The 16918-nt window shown below is 45.4% G+C and overlaps 1 protein-coding gene across 1 annotated transcript in view; it reads left to right on the top strand.

Annotated features, from left to right (window-relative positions):
* Positions 1-15898, top strand: part of Ehhadh (enoyl-CoA hydratase and 3-hydroxyacyl CoA dehydrogenase) — a 29667-nt gene extending 13769 nt beyond the window's left edge. Inside the window, exons 3-7 of the mRNA XM_051150740.1 lie at positions 40-209; positions 2014-2125; positions 5920-6024; positions 11693-12034; positions 14333-15898. Of these exons, the coding sequence (XP_051006697.1) occupies positions 40-209; positions 2014-2125; positions 5920-6024; positions 11693-12034; positions 14333-15594 (1991 nt within the window). The 3' untranslated portion in view covers positions 15595-15898. The remainder of the gene's footprint in view (positions 1-39; positions 210-2013; positions 2126-5919; positions 6025-11692; positions 12035-14332) is intronic.
* The last annotated feature ends 1020 nt before the right edge of the window (positions 15899-16918 follow it).

The raw sequence follows: 16918 nt of genomic DNA, 5'->3' as shown, positions 1-16918 counted from the left end.
AATGCTCAGTCCTTCTGAACCGTCTCCTCTTGTCTTTAGGTGCCGATATCCATGGCTTCAGCTCTCCCTCCCGTGGCCTTGCACTGGGAGACTTGGTAGATGAGGTACAGAGATACCAGAAGCCAGTGTTGGCCGCCATCCAAGGTGTGGCTCTCGGAGGAGGACTAGAGCTGGCCTTAGGCTGTCACTACCGGATTGCCAATGCAAAGGTAGGAGGCTCCCAGGGGTGGGGTTAGGGTGGGCCCTGTCTTAAGTGCCGGCTCTAAATGTAGCCTAGGTCTGAGGCTGATGGCTTTGAACAACTGACCTACAGTCAACCAATAGTCCTATGCATCTTGAGTGCTGGTGCTCTGCTTTTCGGTTCCTGCCCCCTCTTCCACAGTGTTCCCTGAGCCTTAGCTTCCAGAGTTCTTTTGAGAATGTTCCACTGGGACTGGGCTCCACAAGTCTTCACTTTGGCTGGTTGTGATTTTCTGTAATGGTCTTCAATTGTTACTAAGAGATGCTCCCTTGATGAGGGGTGAGGATTATATTTATCTGTGCGTATTAGAACACATATTTACTATGTAGTTAGGGATTACACTGCTTAGCAAAGTGGTGGTTGTAGGGTCCCCTCTAATACCTATGATGTCACTAGCCATGTACTTGGCTAGATTTGCAGTACCAGGGATGATTTCCCTTTTATTGAGCGAGGTCTTACGTCCAATTAGAGAGCTGTTGGTTAACACGAAGATATGGGTGCCACTGCTGCATCCGTGGTGTTTGTTCTGGTTCATAGGCATCTTAGATTGTTGGTTGTTTCCCTTTGGAAGCGTGTGGTACCATGAAAGCTAGTCCTCTGGAAGGAGGCTTTCAGGTCAACTCCAACTCCATAACCTCTGGGCTCTGTTTCTTAAGTGCATGGAGTCCTTAGCAACAGGGACTCACTGTCCATCTCTGGGAAGCCCCCAAAGGCAAGCAGGGATATTCTATAGAGATAAACGTGACCAACAGCTCAACCAGGGACTTCTCATGCCTGGTGTTGGAGTTTTTGTTAAATAATAGTCTATGACCTTTGTGGGTAGCATTGTCCACCTAGATCGGGAAATACCATTTAAACTATACACGTACTGGTAGGTACAGATTCAGATGTCATATATGTAATTTTAAGTAGATAGATAATCGTTTGATGCCTTATGATCCTTTCAGACATCTTGACTGCTGGTTTTTCCTCCTCCCTCTTCCTTCTGTTTTTTAAAATCTCCTTTCCCTTTCTTAGTTAAAGACCCTCCCCCCGTTTTTTCCTATTCTCCCCTTCAAATTACTCGCACCCCAATGTTCCCCTCTCTATTGAAAAATATGAAAGGCCTCATGAGCAGTGCGTCATCCTTGGCAGCTCCCACGCCAATCACCTCTGTATTGTGCCAGCTTGAGTGTGTGTGCTGCCAAAGTGAACACCTGCCTTTTTCATTCCATTCCCTCTGGCAGGCATCACACATGGCTCACTGTGGCTTACCCTCACATCGCATGTGGCTCATTGTGGCTTACCCTCACATCCCCAACAGCTAATGATACTGAGTATTATTTGCCACCTTTGTATCCTTTCTTTGGGGTGTTGTTTATTCAGATAATCAGCCCATTATTGGTTGGTTGCCCTTTTATTGTTCAGTTGTGCAAGTTCTTTTTAGCAGGGAGATACAAAGTTCTGTATCATTCCCTTCCCTGCTCCCAGTTCTGTGGTCACATTCTGATGCTTGCAGGGACCACCCTGAAGGCTGTAGAGCTTACTTTGTTATCTGAGATGCATCATTAAAGAGGCAAAGGAATTAAAAAAAAAAAAAAAACCAGCACCCAAGCAAAGGTGTATGAAAAAATGTTCATTAAAGGAGACAGCAGACACTGTGTGCCCCCTGGAGACTGTTGCTGATCTCAGTAAAACTGTTCCTTATGGTGTGGGTTGTCCTGGGCACACCTGCCTAAGACCCCATTGCATCGTCTCATTATGGTGGCCACTCTGGCTTTCATGTCTCTTAGGCTCATGTTGGCTTTCCGGAGGTCACATTGGGGATTCTTCCCGGTGCCAGAGGAACCCAGCTTCTCCCCAGACTCGTTGGAATTCCTATTGCTCTCGACTTAATTACCTCAGGTCAGTGGAAACACCGGCTGTGATTTGGATCGATGAGGACAGCTCCCCTGGAAGCTAGGCAATCTTGTTTTGGTCACTTACTACCCATGTAGGTTCTAATTTAGTTTCTCTGACTCCAAACTTTGTCATCAGTAAAACAGAAGCAGTAACTTTCTGAGCACCTCCCAAGGGTTTCCTTGAAGAGCCCACATGATAGCCCATTAAACAAAAGGCATACGAAGGGCTCAGCTACTTGGGGGTTATATCATAACTTATGTTTTTATCCATTGCCTACGTGTTCATATAGGAACCATAATAGTCAGACCTGGTTTTGGAAGTTTAATGTCTGGGCCTGTCACGTGGTAGAGCGCCTGTCCAAGATGCGGGAGGAAACCTGCGCCGGTTCCTTGGAATAAAACCAGGGCCCACTGCATGAAACCAGAATTGGTGGTTCATGACTATAATCCTAGCACTCAGGAGACAGAGTCAGGAAGATCTGGAGTTCAGGCTCATCTTCAGCCATATAGAGGGTTTGGAGTTAGCCTTAGCTTCTTGGAAGGAAGGAAGGAAGGAAGGAAGAAAGGAAGGAAGGAAAGAAGAAAGAAGGGAAGGAAGGAAAGAAGGCAAGTAGGCAAGTGGACATAATATCCAATGGAATTAAAACTAGAGTTTTCAAATTTAGATACCAATGATTGAATTATTCATTTTCACAGTATTAAGATAATAGTTTATACAACTTTTCTTTTTGCCTTGGGAATATGAACCAAAATTCTACTCTCAGTTGAGGTGAGGTTGGAGGATGGGACGTATACAAGTATTTACTCCAAACAAGTGTGGCTGACTGTGAGCCTGTGGGCCAGCTTTCCTTTCATTGTGTGCATAGGGGGTCATGTGAGGACTGTGTGGGTTAGCACAGTTGCTTAGACCCTTCTTAGATGTGGTGTGAGTTCCCGGCTCCTTACCTTGACATTGCTGTTTCTGTCTTTCTCCAAGTAAGACTAAGGCGAGGCTCCCACTGCAGATGGCATTCTGATGAGTGTGCAGTAAATGTAGCATAGGTCTAAAATGCCATTATTTTAACAAAAAAGTTGTACTAACATGTAGTGAAATTCTCATCATTTTAAAATCATTTCACTCCAAAACCTTTGTAAGGTTCCTAGCTTTAATTTCCACTACAGTAAACATTGACGGGTACACCCCATGTGAACAGTAAACATTGTTGGGTACACCCCAAGTAAACAGTAAACATTGATGGGGACACCCCATGCAAACAGTAAACATTGACAGGTACACCTCATGTAAACAGTAGCTTTCTGGCATCCTTTATAAGTCCTAAGAATGTCAAGGGAGGAAGGTGTTTTGTTTTGATATTTTTTTTCAAGATTAAAAATAGAAATCTCTATGCTCTGATTTAAAAGACAGCTGACAGAAAAACAGTATGGCGCATGGGCCAACATAGAAACCAATAGTCCATATAAATTAAAAATAGCTTTATCCTTTTAAATGAGGATGTGTGAAAGGAAAATTAAAAAAACTAGATGTATTGAATCCAAATTCACTCAATCAGGTTACAAATCCGTTTAATGACGAGTGTATTTTAAAGAGCATGAAGTATTTGAATTCTGCAGATAGTGCCTGTAATTCAGTGTTCTACAGAAATTCAAAGCATGTGAGGCAGGCTATTCAGCAAAAAGACGAAACAGAAACCAAAGCATAAACTAGATGAGAGGATTACAACGACGGGAACTGAGTTTGCAATCCCTAAGGTTTTACAGAATTAAGCCTGTGAAGAAACGGAAGAAATCTGTCAGGAAGGCAAAAGTGCTGCCCCTTCCCCAGAAAAACCAGGAAGAAAAACGACTTCCTAGACAAAGAGAAGCGAAGGGAGCTCGGCTTGGTCTTTGTCCACAGCACCGATTCATGAGCTGCTGCTATTATAGCAATCATGGGAAGAGGAGCAGAAACTGTGGCCTGGGCAGGTTTTGATTTGCATAGCAGAGGCCTGTGAACGAGAGAAGTTGGCACAGGAGCCACACGCCTGTGCTCTTGAGTAGGCGGTGTGATTTGGTGGCCGGGTTGCGGGTTGGCTTTAAGATGGCATCCTCAGAGCCCGGGGTGGTGGCACATTCCTTTAATCCCAGCACTGGGGAGGCAAAGGCAGGCAGATCTCTGTGAGTTCAAGGCCAGCCTGGTCTAAAAAGTGAGTTCTAGGACAGACGGGGTTACAATGAGAAACCTTGTCTGAAAAAAATCAAAACAAAGCAACGAATGACATCTCAAGAAAGGATCCATAAAGACATTGAAATGTTAAGTGTGAGGGAAAGCCTTGAAGAAATTTGGAAAGAAACATGCCGATGCCAAGTGCGTGAGAGGCAATCTCTCTGCTCTGGTCGCTCTGGGGTCCCCCTGAAGCACATCTTCCAGCGCTTTTGGGTCACATCCTGCTACACAGAGGTCCCATCTACACTGCACGTGGTTCCAAGAAAGAAGTGTTAGCCACTGCTGAGGCTTTGGGTTGAGCACACAGGGCCTTGTGTTTTCTCGTTAGTCATCAGGAGTAGAACCCGGCCTTTGTTAAAGCGTTAACTGAAAACACAGCCATGATATTCTTTCTGTGAGATTCGAGAGCTCAACAGCAGGCAGCCCCTCTGTGGGCAGCTCACACGCCCTACCTTGTTGCCCCAGAGATCCTCGTAGTGCCCAGATTTCACTTTCCATGCCATGGCCTTTTTGTGCTCACCCAAGTATCTTTATACAGAGGCCACCGCTCGCCTGCCTCGCCCCCCTCACTGGATGGGGCGGTCTGGAAGAGGCTGTTGATGCACCGCCAAGCGCTGTGTCTGCTTCCTTCTCAGCCTCCTTAGGCTGCAAAGCCTGTCCAATAGAGAGTCCGTAATCTAAGGCAGGGTCAAGGTGCTAGGTAAACCAAAAAGAGACAAAACTCATCCGATTTCTGCTTTGTAATTTTCACTATACTTTTTGGAATGCCTACTTAACCAACATGGCGTCTCCTGTTCGGCTAACTAGGCTTATGGTTGGGAATCATCTCTTTTCTTGATCAGTATAGTTCCTGCTATGTGGTAGGTACAAGGTAGATAGCCCTGCCGTTCTATTGTCCCCTCCCCATTTCTATTACAACCCAAACCCCAACCATTTCTCATACTTCCATAGAGTCATATACCTCTGTAAGTACCTAAAGAGACCACTCATCTTTTACCTAATGCTCAGAATTACCGTGATAAACATAATTACCTCCATTTATCAGAGATGAAATTTGAGTCCTACGGTTCTCTAATAGGAAAAATCAGAGCTACAGGTTTCATCCAGTTGCTTTTGTTTTTTATTTGTTTGTTTGTTTGTTTGTTTTTGCTACCTCTGTAGTGATGTCCAACCACAGCAGTCCATCCTGGGTGTGGTGGCGCAACACCTTTAATCCCAGCACTCAGGAGGCAGAGGCAGGCAGGCCTCTGTGAGTTTGAGGCCAGCCTGGTGCATGTGCTGAGTTCCTAGACAGCCAGAGCTACACAGTGAGACCCTGTCTCCACAGGGAGACCCTGTCTCCACAGGGAGACCCTGTCTCCACAGGGAGACCCTGTCTCCACAGTGAGACCCTGTCTACACAGTGAGACCCTGTCTACACAGTGAGACCCTGCCTCCAAACCCCAAGACGATAACTATAGCACTCAGGTTGATCAAAGGCATTTTACCTGCTAATTGCTATATCCAGGAGGGACGGCCTTCCTGACTAGAGAGAACAGTGCCCACTTCCCCCCTCACACTGTTCTTTGACTTGTTTTTATTTCCTTTTGTTTCAGGAAGACATATTTTAGCAGGTGAAGCGCTGAAGCTTGGCATTCTGGATGCAGTCGTGAAGTCAGACCCAGTTGAAGAAGCCATCAAGTTTGCTCAGAAGATTATGGGTAAACAAACAAAACAACAACAACAAAATAGCACAAGATTAGGAATAAACTGAACTCCTTAAATAGCTAAGGGGACAGCCACATAGTGGGATGTAGGCAAGCTTTAGCGCTGTATTGATCTAGCACAAACTCCGTGGTCTATTGAGTCAGGCAATGAGAAGAACCTTACTGTAAGTGACATTCTTACTAACGGGGCAACCAAGAAAAGAAGGAGGGGTGGGTGGGAGAGAAGGCACGTGTGCTGAGAGTGGGTAAGCGCACTGAAGTCTCCCGGAAGTGGTCACAGGAAACGGAGTGACTGACTGCTTCTGGGAGGGGAACTGGACATTTGCTGAAGTCTTAAGGAGCCGGTTGATGGTTTAGTCTACTGCATCTTGGGAGTTTTATAGCCTATGAGTGTTTTTCTGCTTGAAAAGTAGAATTAAAGTTGAAACAGAGGGGCAAACTTGGAGCTGGTCCCCTAGAGGTCACGGCCTCTGGATATCCTGTCTTGGACAAGTGTGTCCTGCTGGGCTTCTCAGACCAGCAGTTAGCACCACCTATATGGATAATTGGTTCACTGGGGTTTTTGTTTTGTTGTTGTTTTTGTTGTTTACTTAAAACTGTGCCTTTAAGCTAGAAATATTAAAACTGGGCTGACGAGTGCAAAGCCTTCCTGCAGGAAAATCTCAACAGAAGCAAAAACCCTTTAAAGACTTCTGTGGGAAAGTGTATGGGGGCTGCATCTGCTAACTGAGCAGGGAGAAGCTATAGATTGCCTAAGCTAATCCTCAGGAAGAGTGTTGGGCCACAGGCAGAGCGGAGCGCGCACGCCAGTCTCCACTTAGTGACACAGAAGGCTCAGGATTTGCCTGAGAAAGGTCTTTAGCTGGCCCTGGCAGGGGCCGTTTTTTGAAATCTCTTTTATGGTCTAGCAAGTTGAGGTTTGGTATGCCGGGTGGCACTCAGTGCTTGGCTTGTGAGCACTCTCTCGAACAGTCTTAGTTCAGACAGCATCCCAGGAAGGCCATTCTTGGAACCAAATTCACAGTAGTGTTTTCCGTTAGTAGCAGCCTTAGTTTCTACGGTCTGTCCTTCCCTGGCTTCCTTGAATTCTGCTTTGAGGGCTGACTTACTTCAAGCAGAGGATAAGGACCAAGGCCTACTACACTTACACTATGGTCTGGGGTCTTTATTCCTTTCAGCTTTTTAGAAGTTAATTCTAACCATTAAATTGCAAAGTCTGTAAGAGAAAATGATGGCTGGTCTCACTTTGGCCACTTGGTGGCACCTCAACGTTGAGCCATTGCCTTAGAACTTAAGCTGCCCACGGCTTGGGGCACTGTGTTTTTGTCGTGAAGAGCAGAGACACTGTGTAAGCTTGTGGTGTAAAGCGCTCAGCAGTGCGGCTCTGCCTGAGTGATATGTACTTGCAGAGTGAAACCATGGGTTTGATTCCAATTCCAAGAAGAAGGGGAAAAATTCACCAAAACAAACAAACCAACCAACCAACAAACCTGTATTTTGTACCTACAGCTAGTTAGAATTCATCTAAGTAGATATAAAAATCACAAGGAGATAATGGCAAATGGAAAAAAAAAACCCTTCAAAAAGTTACTATATGGTTTTTCCTTTTATTGTGTCATAATTTTCTCTTTGTTTGCTTACTTACTTACTTACTTACTTGGGTTTTTGTTTTGTTTTGTTGTTGATTTTGTGTGTGTGGAGGTGGGTAAGTTCATTGGGAGTTGAACTCTGGGCTTTGCACAATGTGTGACAGAGGTATGTCACCAGCCCTTGCTTTATTTTATTTTGATTTATTTATTTATTACAGCTTAGGATATGTTAGTTTTCCTGAAATATTTCTAATTTTTTGATGTATTTGCATTTTGTTCAGCTTGATGCATTTCTTCGTTGTAAGGATAATAATCTACTTTCTTTACAATTCTCCATTTAAGTAGTAGTCCAGACAAAGAATAGTTAGAATGTTCCCTGAGCTTCCTTAAGCTTCCCTGATGTTAAGTCTGTGAACAGTGAAACTCACTCCCCTTGAGTGTAGCGTTTGGTGAGTGTTGACAATAGTTTACAGTTGTGTGATTACAGATACACATCTCACCCCAAAAACTATCAGCACCTTCTTTTTGTTTTTTTTTTCAAAGATTTATTTTTATTTATTATGCATAGTGCTCTGCCTGCGTGTATGCCTACACATCAGAAGGGGGCATGAGATCTCATTGTAGATGGTTATGGGTCACCATGTGGTTGCTGGGAATTGAACTCAGGACCTCTGGAAGAACAGGCAGTGCTCTTACCCTCTGAGCCATCTCTCCAGCCCCATATTGGCACCTTCTGGTAGATGCTTTCCATTCTGTCTGGCCGACTTACCAACTTCAAGCCACTGTAGTTTTCTGTTTTTAGAATTTCCTATCCATGTAGCATGGACTCTGTGCAAGGCTTCTTTCACTTAGCATGCCTTTGAGAGTCAGCTGTTGTCCTGGGTAGTAACAATTGACTACTTTCCCTTACTGAGACATGCTCCATAGTGCAACTGAGCCCAAATCTCTTTAGCTGATGGACAATGAGGTTGTTACCACTTTGGATCCTCACTGGTCTTTGAGGATATGCATTCTCCCTCACATATGTGTGGGAGCGTGTGTGCACACACGCATGTGCACAAACATATCCATATGTACACATACAATAATAATAAAATAATTGAAGATACTGTTCTTTTCCTCCTATCCAAGCCATTGAATTTACCTAGATGAAAAAGAGAGGCATGCCCAATGTGTTGGTGGGTGCAGTCTGATACAGATATGGCCTCTGGGCCAGAGCTCAAGATGTTAATTCTCCACTTAGCCACGTGGACCACAATAAGTCTTCTTTTTATTTCCTTGCGTCTAAAAAAGAAGGGCTCCACAAAAGCCGTTGACTTCTGGCCATAGGCTGAGAATGGAAAGGCAGTACTAGGCAGAGGCCGTCAGGGTCTGCTCCTGCCTGCAACCAAGCTCACTCTCCAGTGAATAGAAAATGCTAGAACTTTGATTGCTTTGGGGTTTTTGCTTGTTGTTTGTTTTCTCTGAACACAACTGTTTGAAATCTTAGTACTTCAGGTTGGGGGTGATAGAGTGCTTGCCCATAAACCTGTGGGTGGTAGCACACTCCTGTAACCCCAGCTCTCTGAGGTTGAGGCAGGAGGATAGAAAGCAGTTCTTGGCTATGTGACGTCATGAATGCACAGCAGAAGAGCCGGCAGCAATAACGGTCTAACTAAGAGCACCTTACCGTTATTTGTGACATAATTACCTCACTAAGCATGCCAGCTAGCAATGCCTACTTTTCATCTTCGTCTCACACTCCTTTGTGTGTGTGTGTGTGTGTGTGTGTGTGTGTGTGTGTGTGCTTTCCTGTTTCTCTCCCACTCTCATTTGCTTTTAAATGCAGCCATTAGCAGGCGGTCATTAGACAAAATAAAACCGGTGGATCGCCTTGATGGTCAGACTCATAAAACAACCAATCCATCACTACATGTGTGTTCATACGTGAGTGGAACTGACTTCTATGGCGCTAGTGTTGGTGTACAGCAACAGCTCTCTCTGTTTACTGTGTTAGGGTTTTACCATGTTGGCCATCACATATCCTTCAGCCCGTTGCCACATCTACCACTCAAATGTTGAACTGAAAAGCTAAAAAGAAAAGATGTAAAGCTCTCAGTTTTCACCTCCCATGAGTGAGGAGAGTGGCTCACATCCCCAAGGTGCTATTGAGCTCATCCCTACGACAAACCAGGAGAGTTGACTGAGGATGTTCACTAAAAATCTTAATTTTCCTAACATATAAAACCTTCCAGGCTGCATAGGTACAAGGGATAGAGCAAAGCCACATAGAATTCCTTGCCTCCCCTGAGTGGGGAAGGGGGCTTGTAAAATGTCACTTATTTCCATTTGCCTGTGACTAGCAGCCTGGCAATCCTGCAGGTGAGAACTCCTGGTCCCCACCTAATGTTCCTGTTGCCGAGGGCTGGATTTGAGGTCTAGGCACAGGAGGCATCCATCTGGGAGTCTCAGCTCAGGAAAGGATGCCATAGGGAGTTTGTAGGGTTGTTTTTTGTTCGTTTGTTTTTTGTTTTTAATTACTTTTAGTTATGTGTATATCTGTGTGGGTTTGTGCACATGACAGCAGTGCCTTCATAGGCCAAAAGAGGGCGCTAAATCCCCATGAACCTGGAATTACAGGTGGCTGGGAGCCACCCTACACAGGTGTTGGGGGCACAACTCCAGTCCTCTGAAGGAGCAGAAAGCACTCTTAACTGGTGAGCCATTTCTGCAGTCCCTGGGTCTTGTTATTGAGGCTGAGTTTGTAGTTCAGGCTAGCCAAATGCTCAATCTTCCCGTCTCACTGTCTCAAGTGCTGGGATGATAGACACACACCACCACAGTGCCCTCTCATGCTCTGTTCTGTCTATGTAACGTGCTCTGGCCTTTGCCCCGGATGTTTAGTCCATTTTTAACAATTCTATTTTAATCCAAAGACTTTGGTTTCCGTGATTTTGGATTTTGTGACTTTTAAGAATTCTTAGTGCTTTCCTTTGTCATTCTCTTCATTTTACTGCTTGATCTTTGTCAAGTAGTTTTTCTTCCTGTGAACATTTCCAAAGAATGGACCAACCCTGTCCCACACAGGAGGCCTCCTCTTGATGTGCCATGTGCCTGTGCGTGGCCTTGCTGGAGTTGATGAGGGGAAGTTGTGCTCTCTGTCATCTGCAGAGCCTCTAATATGGGTGCAACACGTTGGCTCAGAGTAGGAAGAAAGGAAACTTTTGTGTCTGTGGAAACAATTTGTGTGAGCTGCATGTTGGATCTCTTAGATGGATGATCTCTTCCTGCCAGTTTGGGAGGAGGGAGTGTGTGGGATGATAACGTTTGTGTCCCTGTGAGCAGAGCCAAGGGTAGAAGTGATCATAAGCCTGTTTGAATCTCTGCTTTGTTCCCGTGTATTCAGTTGTGATCCCCCCTGTGTATCCAGTTATGATCCCACCTGTATATCCAGCTGTGATCCCACCTGTGTATCCAGCTGTGATCCCACCTGTGTATCCAGCTGTGATCCCACCTGTGTATCCAGCTGTGATCCCACCTGTGTATCCAGCTGTGATCCCACCCATGTGTCCAGTTATCCTACTTCCTTTTGTGCAGGGGGTAAGGGTAGTGGTGGTGGGGGGGAGGGACTTTTCTTCTCCTATTGGCTAGCTTCCATCCTATGTTGAAAATCAACTCACTGTATTGGTAGAGCTAGCTCATCCATGGACTTTTGCCAATGACTGCAATTATTCCTGCCTGTTATGGCATTTTAAAAGTTTTGTCATTATTAGGGAAAGAATGTGAATCATTTTGAATATATGGCATTAACTAAGAACTGATAGATTAATATTTAATCTACTATAAAGTTGTCTCAGCCTCAGAATAAGAAGGGAATGCACCTTTCATGCCTAACTTAGTTAGTAACTCAGTACTTTAGATCTTCTGACTCTACGGTCTGACGTTATTAAAATAGCAGATTTTTGGAACTGGTGTTTCACTAAATATCACAGTGCACAGGGTCTGGTTGGGCCGTGGGCACTGCGCATCGTTGTTCTGTTGTTGTCCCTTTTGTGCTCCTCTTGCCCGCTCTGACCTTTCTCAATTCCTTTCAGACAAACCTTTAGAGCCCCGCAGGATCATAAACAAGCCGGTCCCAAGCTTGCCCAACATGGACGGTATTTTCGCAGACGCTATTGCCAAGGTACGGAAGCAGTACCCTGGCCGCCTGGCGCCAGAGACTTGTGTGCGTTCGGTGCAGGCCTCCGTGAAGCATCCCTATCAAGTGGGCATCAAGGAAGAAGAAAAGCTATTTCTGTACCTGAAGGCATCCGGACAGGCTAGAGCCTTGCAGTATGCCTTTTTCGCTGAGAAGTCGGCAAATAAGTGGTCAACTCCCTCGGGAGCCTCCTGGAAGACAGCATCTGCTCAACCCGTCTCCTCGGTCGGCGTCCTTGGTTAGTGCACTCTTCAAAACAGCGCCTTTCTTTTCATCGATCGTGAATTTCACAGCCATCGATGGCCAATAGCCCCTCAGCTTGCAGTTGGACTTCTGCCCTCCTCCCCGTTTTTTGCTGCCATTTTGTCTGGCTTGATGTTGTACAGGCCTTGTGCGTGCTCTCAGAGCTACTCTCAGTTTATATGCGCAACTGCACCGGTGTGTCCAAAAAGCACATTTCAAATGTCACCGCTTGGGGGCGCTATTAGATGCTAAGGTTTTTTTGCTGACCGTAGCACTCACGTTAGCTCCAGTCGGTTCTTGCCGGAGTGGGTCAGCACTAGCGACCTTTCAGATGCGGCAGTCCGGTTCACACACAGGCTATAAGGGTGGAGCTTATTTCTGACTCTGGCTCGCCGCCTTTAATACTGCAGTTTTGTCATAATTATTGAAATTGGGAAGAGTGGCTTCTCCAGTTTTTTGAAGTACCCGTTTTTGACACTTCCAGGTTTCTTGCATTTCCGTAAAACGTTTAGACTCTATTGTTAATTTATGCAAAAAAAGTTGGGATGGTACAGCACTACATGTATTGGTTTTACAGATTAATTTGATATTTCATCTAACAATATTTTTTTTCCGGTCCACGAACACTGGCAATCTTTCAATTTATTTAGGTTCTTTGAATCTTTTTCTTTCTTTCCTTCCCTTTCCCTGTTTCCTTCCTTCTTTCTTTCTCTTTCCTTTTTCTTTTCTTGTTTTCAGTGTTAGGTATCAGACCGAGAGCCTTGTGTATGCTGGGCAAGCACTTTGACACTGAGCAGCAAATACCCTGGCGATTCTTTAATTTTTTTTTTTTCTTCAATAGTGTTTCATTGGTTTTGGTGCTCCGGCCCTCCTTTGCTGAACGTATTTCTTAAGTGTAATTCTTTTTCTTTTCTTTCTTTCTTTCTTCCTTTCTTCCTTTCTTTCTTTTTTTGTTGTTGTACATAGAATTATTTCCTTATTTTCATACAGATCGTTCATTGCTAACACATGGGGATATACTTGGGCCTGGAGAGATGGCTGAGCAGTTAAGAGTACCTGCTTTGCAATTGTGAATGTGAGAGCATAAGTCTCAGCACCCATTTAACAAGTTGAGCGCGTACATGCGCGTGCGTGTACGTGCGCGCGCGCACACACACACGTAACACCTGCTTCAAGGATCACTGGGGCTTGCTGGCTTCCAGACTAGTTGAATAGACACAAGCCCCTACCATCTTAAGAGAGAGGAGCCTGTTTCAGAAGGACTAGGCAGGGGGTGATGGAAGGGGACACCTAACTCCTTCTGTGGCACCTGTGACATAAGACACACAGAAATAAATATCTTAAAATAATAATTATAGTTATCATTATCAGTATTATTAATTTATATCCAAAACATAGTTTCTCCTCAATCCTCTCCTCCAAGTCCTCCCCCGCCATTCTCCCACCCCCCACCCCCCGCCACACTTTCCCCTTTAGGCCTCCTGGGCATATCAAGGTGCAGTAAAGGCTAGGTACCTCCCCTGTATTAGGGCTGCATGAGGTAACCCAGGAGGAGGGAGACAGTCTTAAAAAGCAGGCAAAGGAGTCAGAGACAGCCCTTGCTCCCACTGTTAGGAGTCCCACAATGAGACCAAGCTACACAGCTGTAACGTATATGCAGAGGGCCAAGGTCAGTCCCGCGCAGGCGCCTTCGTTGTCAGTTCAGCCTCTGTGAGGCCCCATGATCCCTGTGTTGATTCTATGGGTTTTCTTGTGATGCCCTCCGGCTCCTACAACCCTCCCTTCCCCAGGATTCTCTGAGCTCCGCCTAATGTTTGGCTGTGGCTCTCCCGCATCTGTTTCTATCCATTGCAGGGTGAAGTCTCTCTGATGACAACTGGGCTAGGCACAAATCTATGAGTATAGCAGACCATCGTTAGGAATAATAGAGAGAACACGGGTGCTTTTATGTACAGATTTTATAGCCTGGAACTTTCCTGGATTTGTTTGTTAGTTTTAATAGCTTGTATCTAAGTGTGTAGATGAATCCCACTGATTTCTGTTTCCTCTGGAGCGCTTAACAGCGCATGAACTAGTCAATACATTCGTGCTCACTGACCAATCCTAAAGCTCTTATGAGTCACTGGTGCTGGGGACAGAACCTAGGGCCTCACCTCTGATCGCCACACACTGTAACTCTGAGCAGCAGCTCTACCCCCCAGGTTAATCTTCTAAAATGCCAGTGACCACCTGTTCACCTCCCGGTACCAGCAAATCACATTTTCTTTTTTCTCTTTTCCCACTGACTCCACAGGCTTGGGAACAATGGGCCGAGGCATCGCCATTTCTTTTGCAAGGGCGGGCATCCCCGTGGTTGCCGTGGAGTCGGACCCAAAGCAGCTGGATGCTGCCAAGAAGATAATAACATCCTCCTTGGAGAAAGAAGCATCCAAAATGCAGCAGCGTGGCCAAGCTTCCGCAGGACCAAAAGTCAGCTTCTCTTCCTCCACTAAGGACCTTTCAAGTGTGGATTTGGTGGTTGAAGCAGTGTTTGAAGATATGACCCTGAAGAAGAAAGTCTTCGCTGAACTGTCAGCCCTGTGCAAGCCAGGAGCCTTTCTGTGCACCAATACATCAGCGCTGGACGTGGATGTCATTGCTTCCTCCACGGATCACCCTGAGATGGTGATTGGCACCCACTTCTTCTCGCCGGCTCATATCATGACGTTACTAGAGGTTATTCCTAGCCGATATACCTCCCCTACTACCATCGCCACTGCTATGAGCTTATCCAAAAAGATCGGAAAGATCGCGGTGGTTGTCGGCAACTGCTATGGATTTGTTGGGAACCGGATGTTGGCGCCCTATTACAACCAGACGTATTTTTTGCTAGAGGAAGGCAGTAAGCCCGAGGATGTAGATGGGGTCTTAGAGGAGTTTGGTATGAGAATGGGACCCTTCAGGGTGTCTGACCTCGCAGGGCTAGATGTGGGTTGGAAAGTTCGCAAGGGCCAAGGCCTTACTGGGCCGTCAGTGCCGCCGGGAACTCCTGCCCGGAAGCGAGGCAATAGCAGATACTCCCCAATTGCTGATATGCTCTGTGAATCTGGGCGATTCGGTCAGAAGACCGGTAAGGGCTGGTATCAGTATGACAAGCCACTGGGTCGGATTCACAAACCGGATCCCTGGCTTTCCAAGTTCCTGTCACAATATAGGGAAGCACACCACATTGAGCAGCGCTCCATCAGTAAGGAGGAGATCCTGGAGCGTTGCTTGTATTCCCTCATCAATGAGGCCTTCCGCATCTTGGAGGAGGGGATGGCTTCTAGCCCAGAACACATTGATGTCATCTACTTGCACGGGTACGGGTGGCCAAGGCACATGGGTGGGCCCATGTACTATGCTGCCTCAGTGGGGCTGCCCACAGTCCTGGAGAAACTACAGAAATACTACAGACAGAACCCTGATATCCCCCAACTAGAGCCCAGCAACTACCTGCGGAAGCTGGTTGCCCAGGGAAGCCCTCCTCTGAAAGAATGGCAGAGGTTGGCAGGGCCCCACAGCAGTAAGCTGTGATTCAGTCTTCTGCGTTTTGCCACATATGTTGGCATCTGATTTCAGTGTGATTCATTCCTAACATTCACAGAGATCGCTCTCCAGTACAGATCATGGCTGGTGGTGGTGATGATGACGACAACGACGACTGATTAGCAAAAGCTCCTTTCTGTTTCTTTCTACCTCATGATTCTATTGGTCAGATTTCAGGAATGTGTTTTCTATACCTCTGCCTGTACTTCGATCAGAAACACTCAGAGAATATGTTCTCGCTACTACGAGAGTTCATCTCTTTTGGCCTTTTGCCTTGTATAACAAAAACGTATACAAAGTGTTGATAGTAGAATGATTCATAATAAGCCCAAATCACAGCCCAGGGGTGCCTTAGCGAATCAACAGAAAGTGGCAGATCCGGGCAACTGACAAGTTTCAGCCGTGTGAAGTGATCGACACATGTAGTAACATGGTGCTGAGTTAGGACACTGTTCTGAGTGGGAGGAGGCAGGCAGCAAAGGCCACATGTCATATAGTTATGGATATGAAATTCCAGGATATACAGATCTGTGGACAAAGAAGATGAGTAGCCCAAGGCTGTAATTGTTAGAAATTAAAATTACTTCTGATGGTTACACAATATCATTGAGGGCTAGTGAATTTTTCTAAAATCACTCTGGTGGCGGATCTGTAATGCTGCATACAAATGAACCAAAACGCACTGAGTTGAATGGTTCAAAGTGAACTATGTTGTATGCATACCCGCTATATGCATATTATATATCTCAATGACGTTAATAAAACTAATGGTGATAAAGCTTCTCATTGTGTAAAAAAAAAGTTTTCATAATAGTTTCATCTATTAACACAAGCAAAGCCATTGGAATTTCTGATGGAGGAATTGCAAGTGAATGGAAAAGAAGTTTTCCATTGTCAAATTGCATGGTGAGGTGTGGTGATACAGACACGGGGGGATCAGAAGTTCAAGGCCTGGAAGGGGAACATGGGACCCCACCTAAAAAAAAAAAAAAAAAACCAAAAACCCTAAATCATTGAATGTGCCTTGCATTGTATTCAGTTTGGAATTTTAAAATATGGATTATTAGCACTTGGGTTATTAGATTTCAATTCAGGGCATTCTAAAAAGATTTCTTGGGGTTGTAACTTTTGAACAAATTAACTTTTTAAGATGATCATATCAACTTTTCCTCGAGCCCTGGGGTGAATTTGTTTGGTTGAGCTCTTGAAATGTTCTCAAATTAAAGCAACCACAAAGGGACCGGTGAGATGACTTGGTGGGTGGCTCAGAAGTCACGTGAGTCTGAGGACATGAGCTCACTTCCTGGAACCC

Source organism: Acomys russatus, chromosome 8, assembly GCF_903995435.1.
Source record: "Acomys russatus chromosome 8, mAcoRus1.1, whole genome shotgun sequence".
In the NCBI taxonomy this organism is placed as follows: Eukaryota; Metazoa; Chordata; class Mammalia; order Rodentia; family Muridae; genus Acomys; species Acomys russatus.
This window is presented reverse-complemented; position numbering and strand designations above follow the sequence as displayed.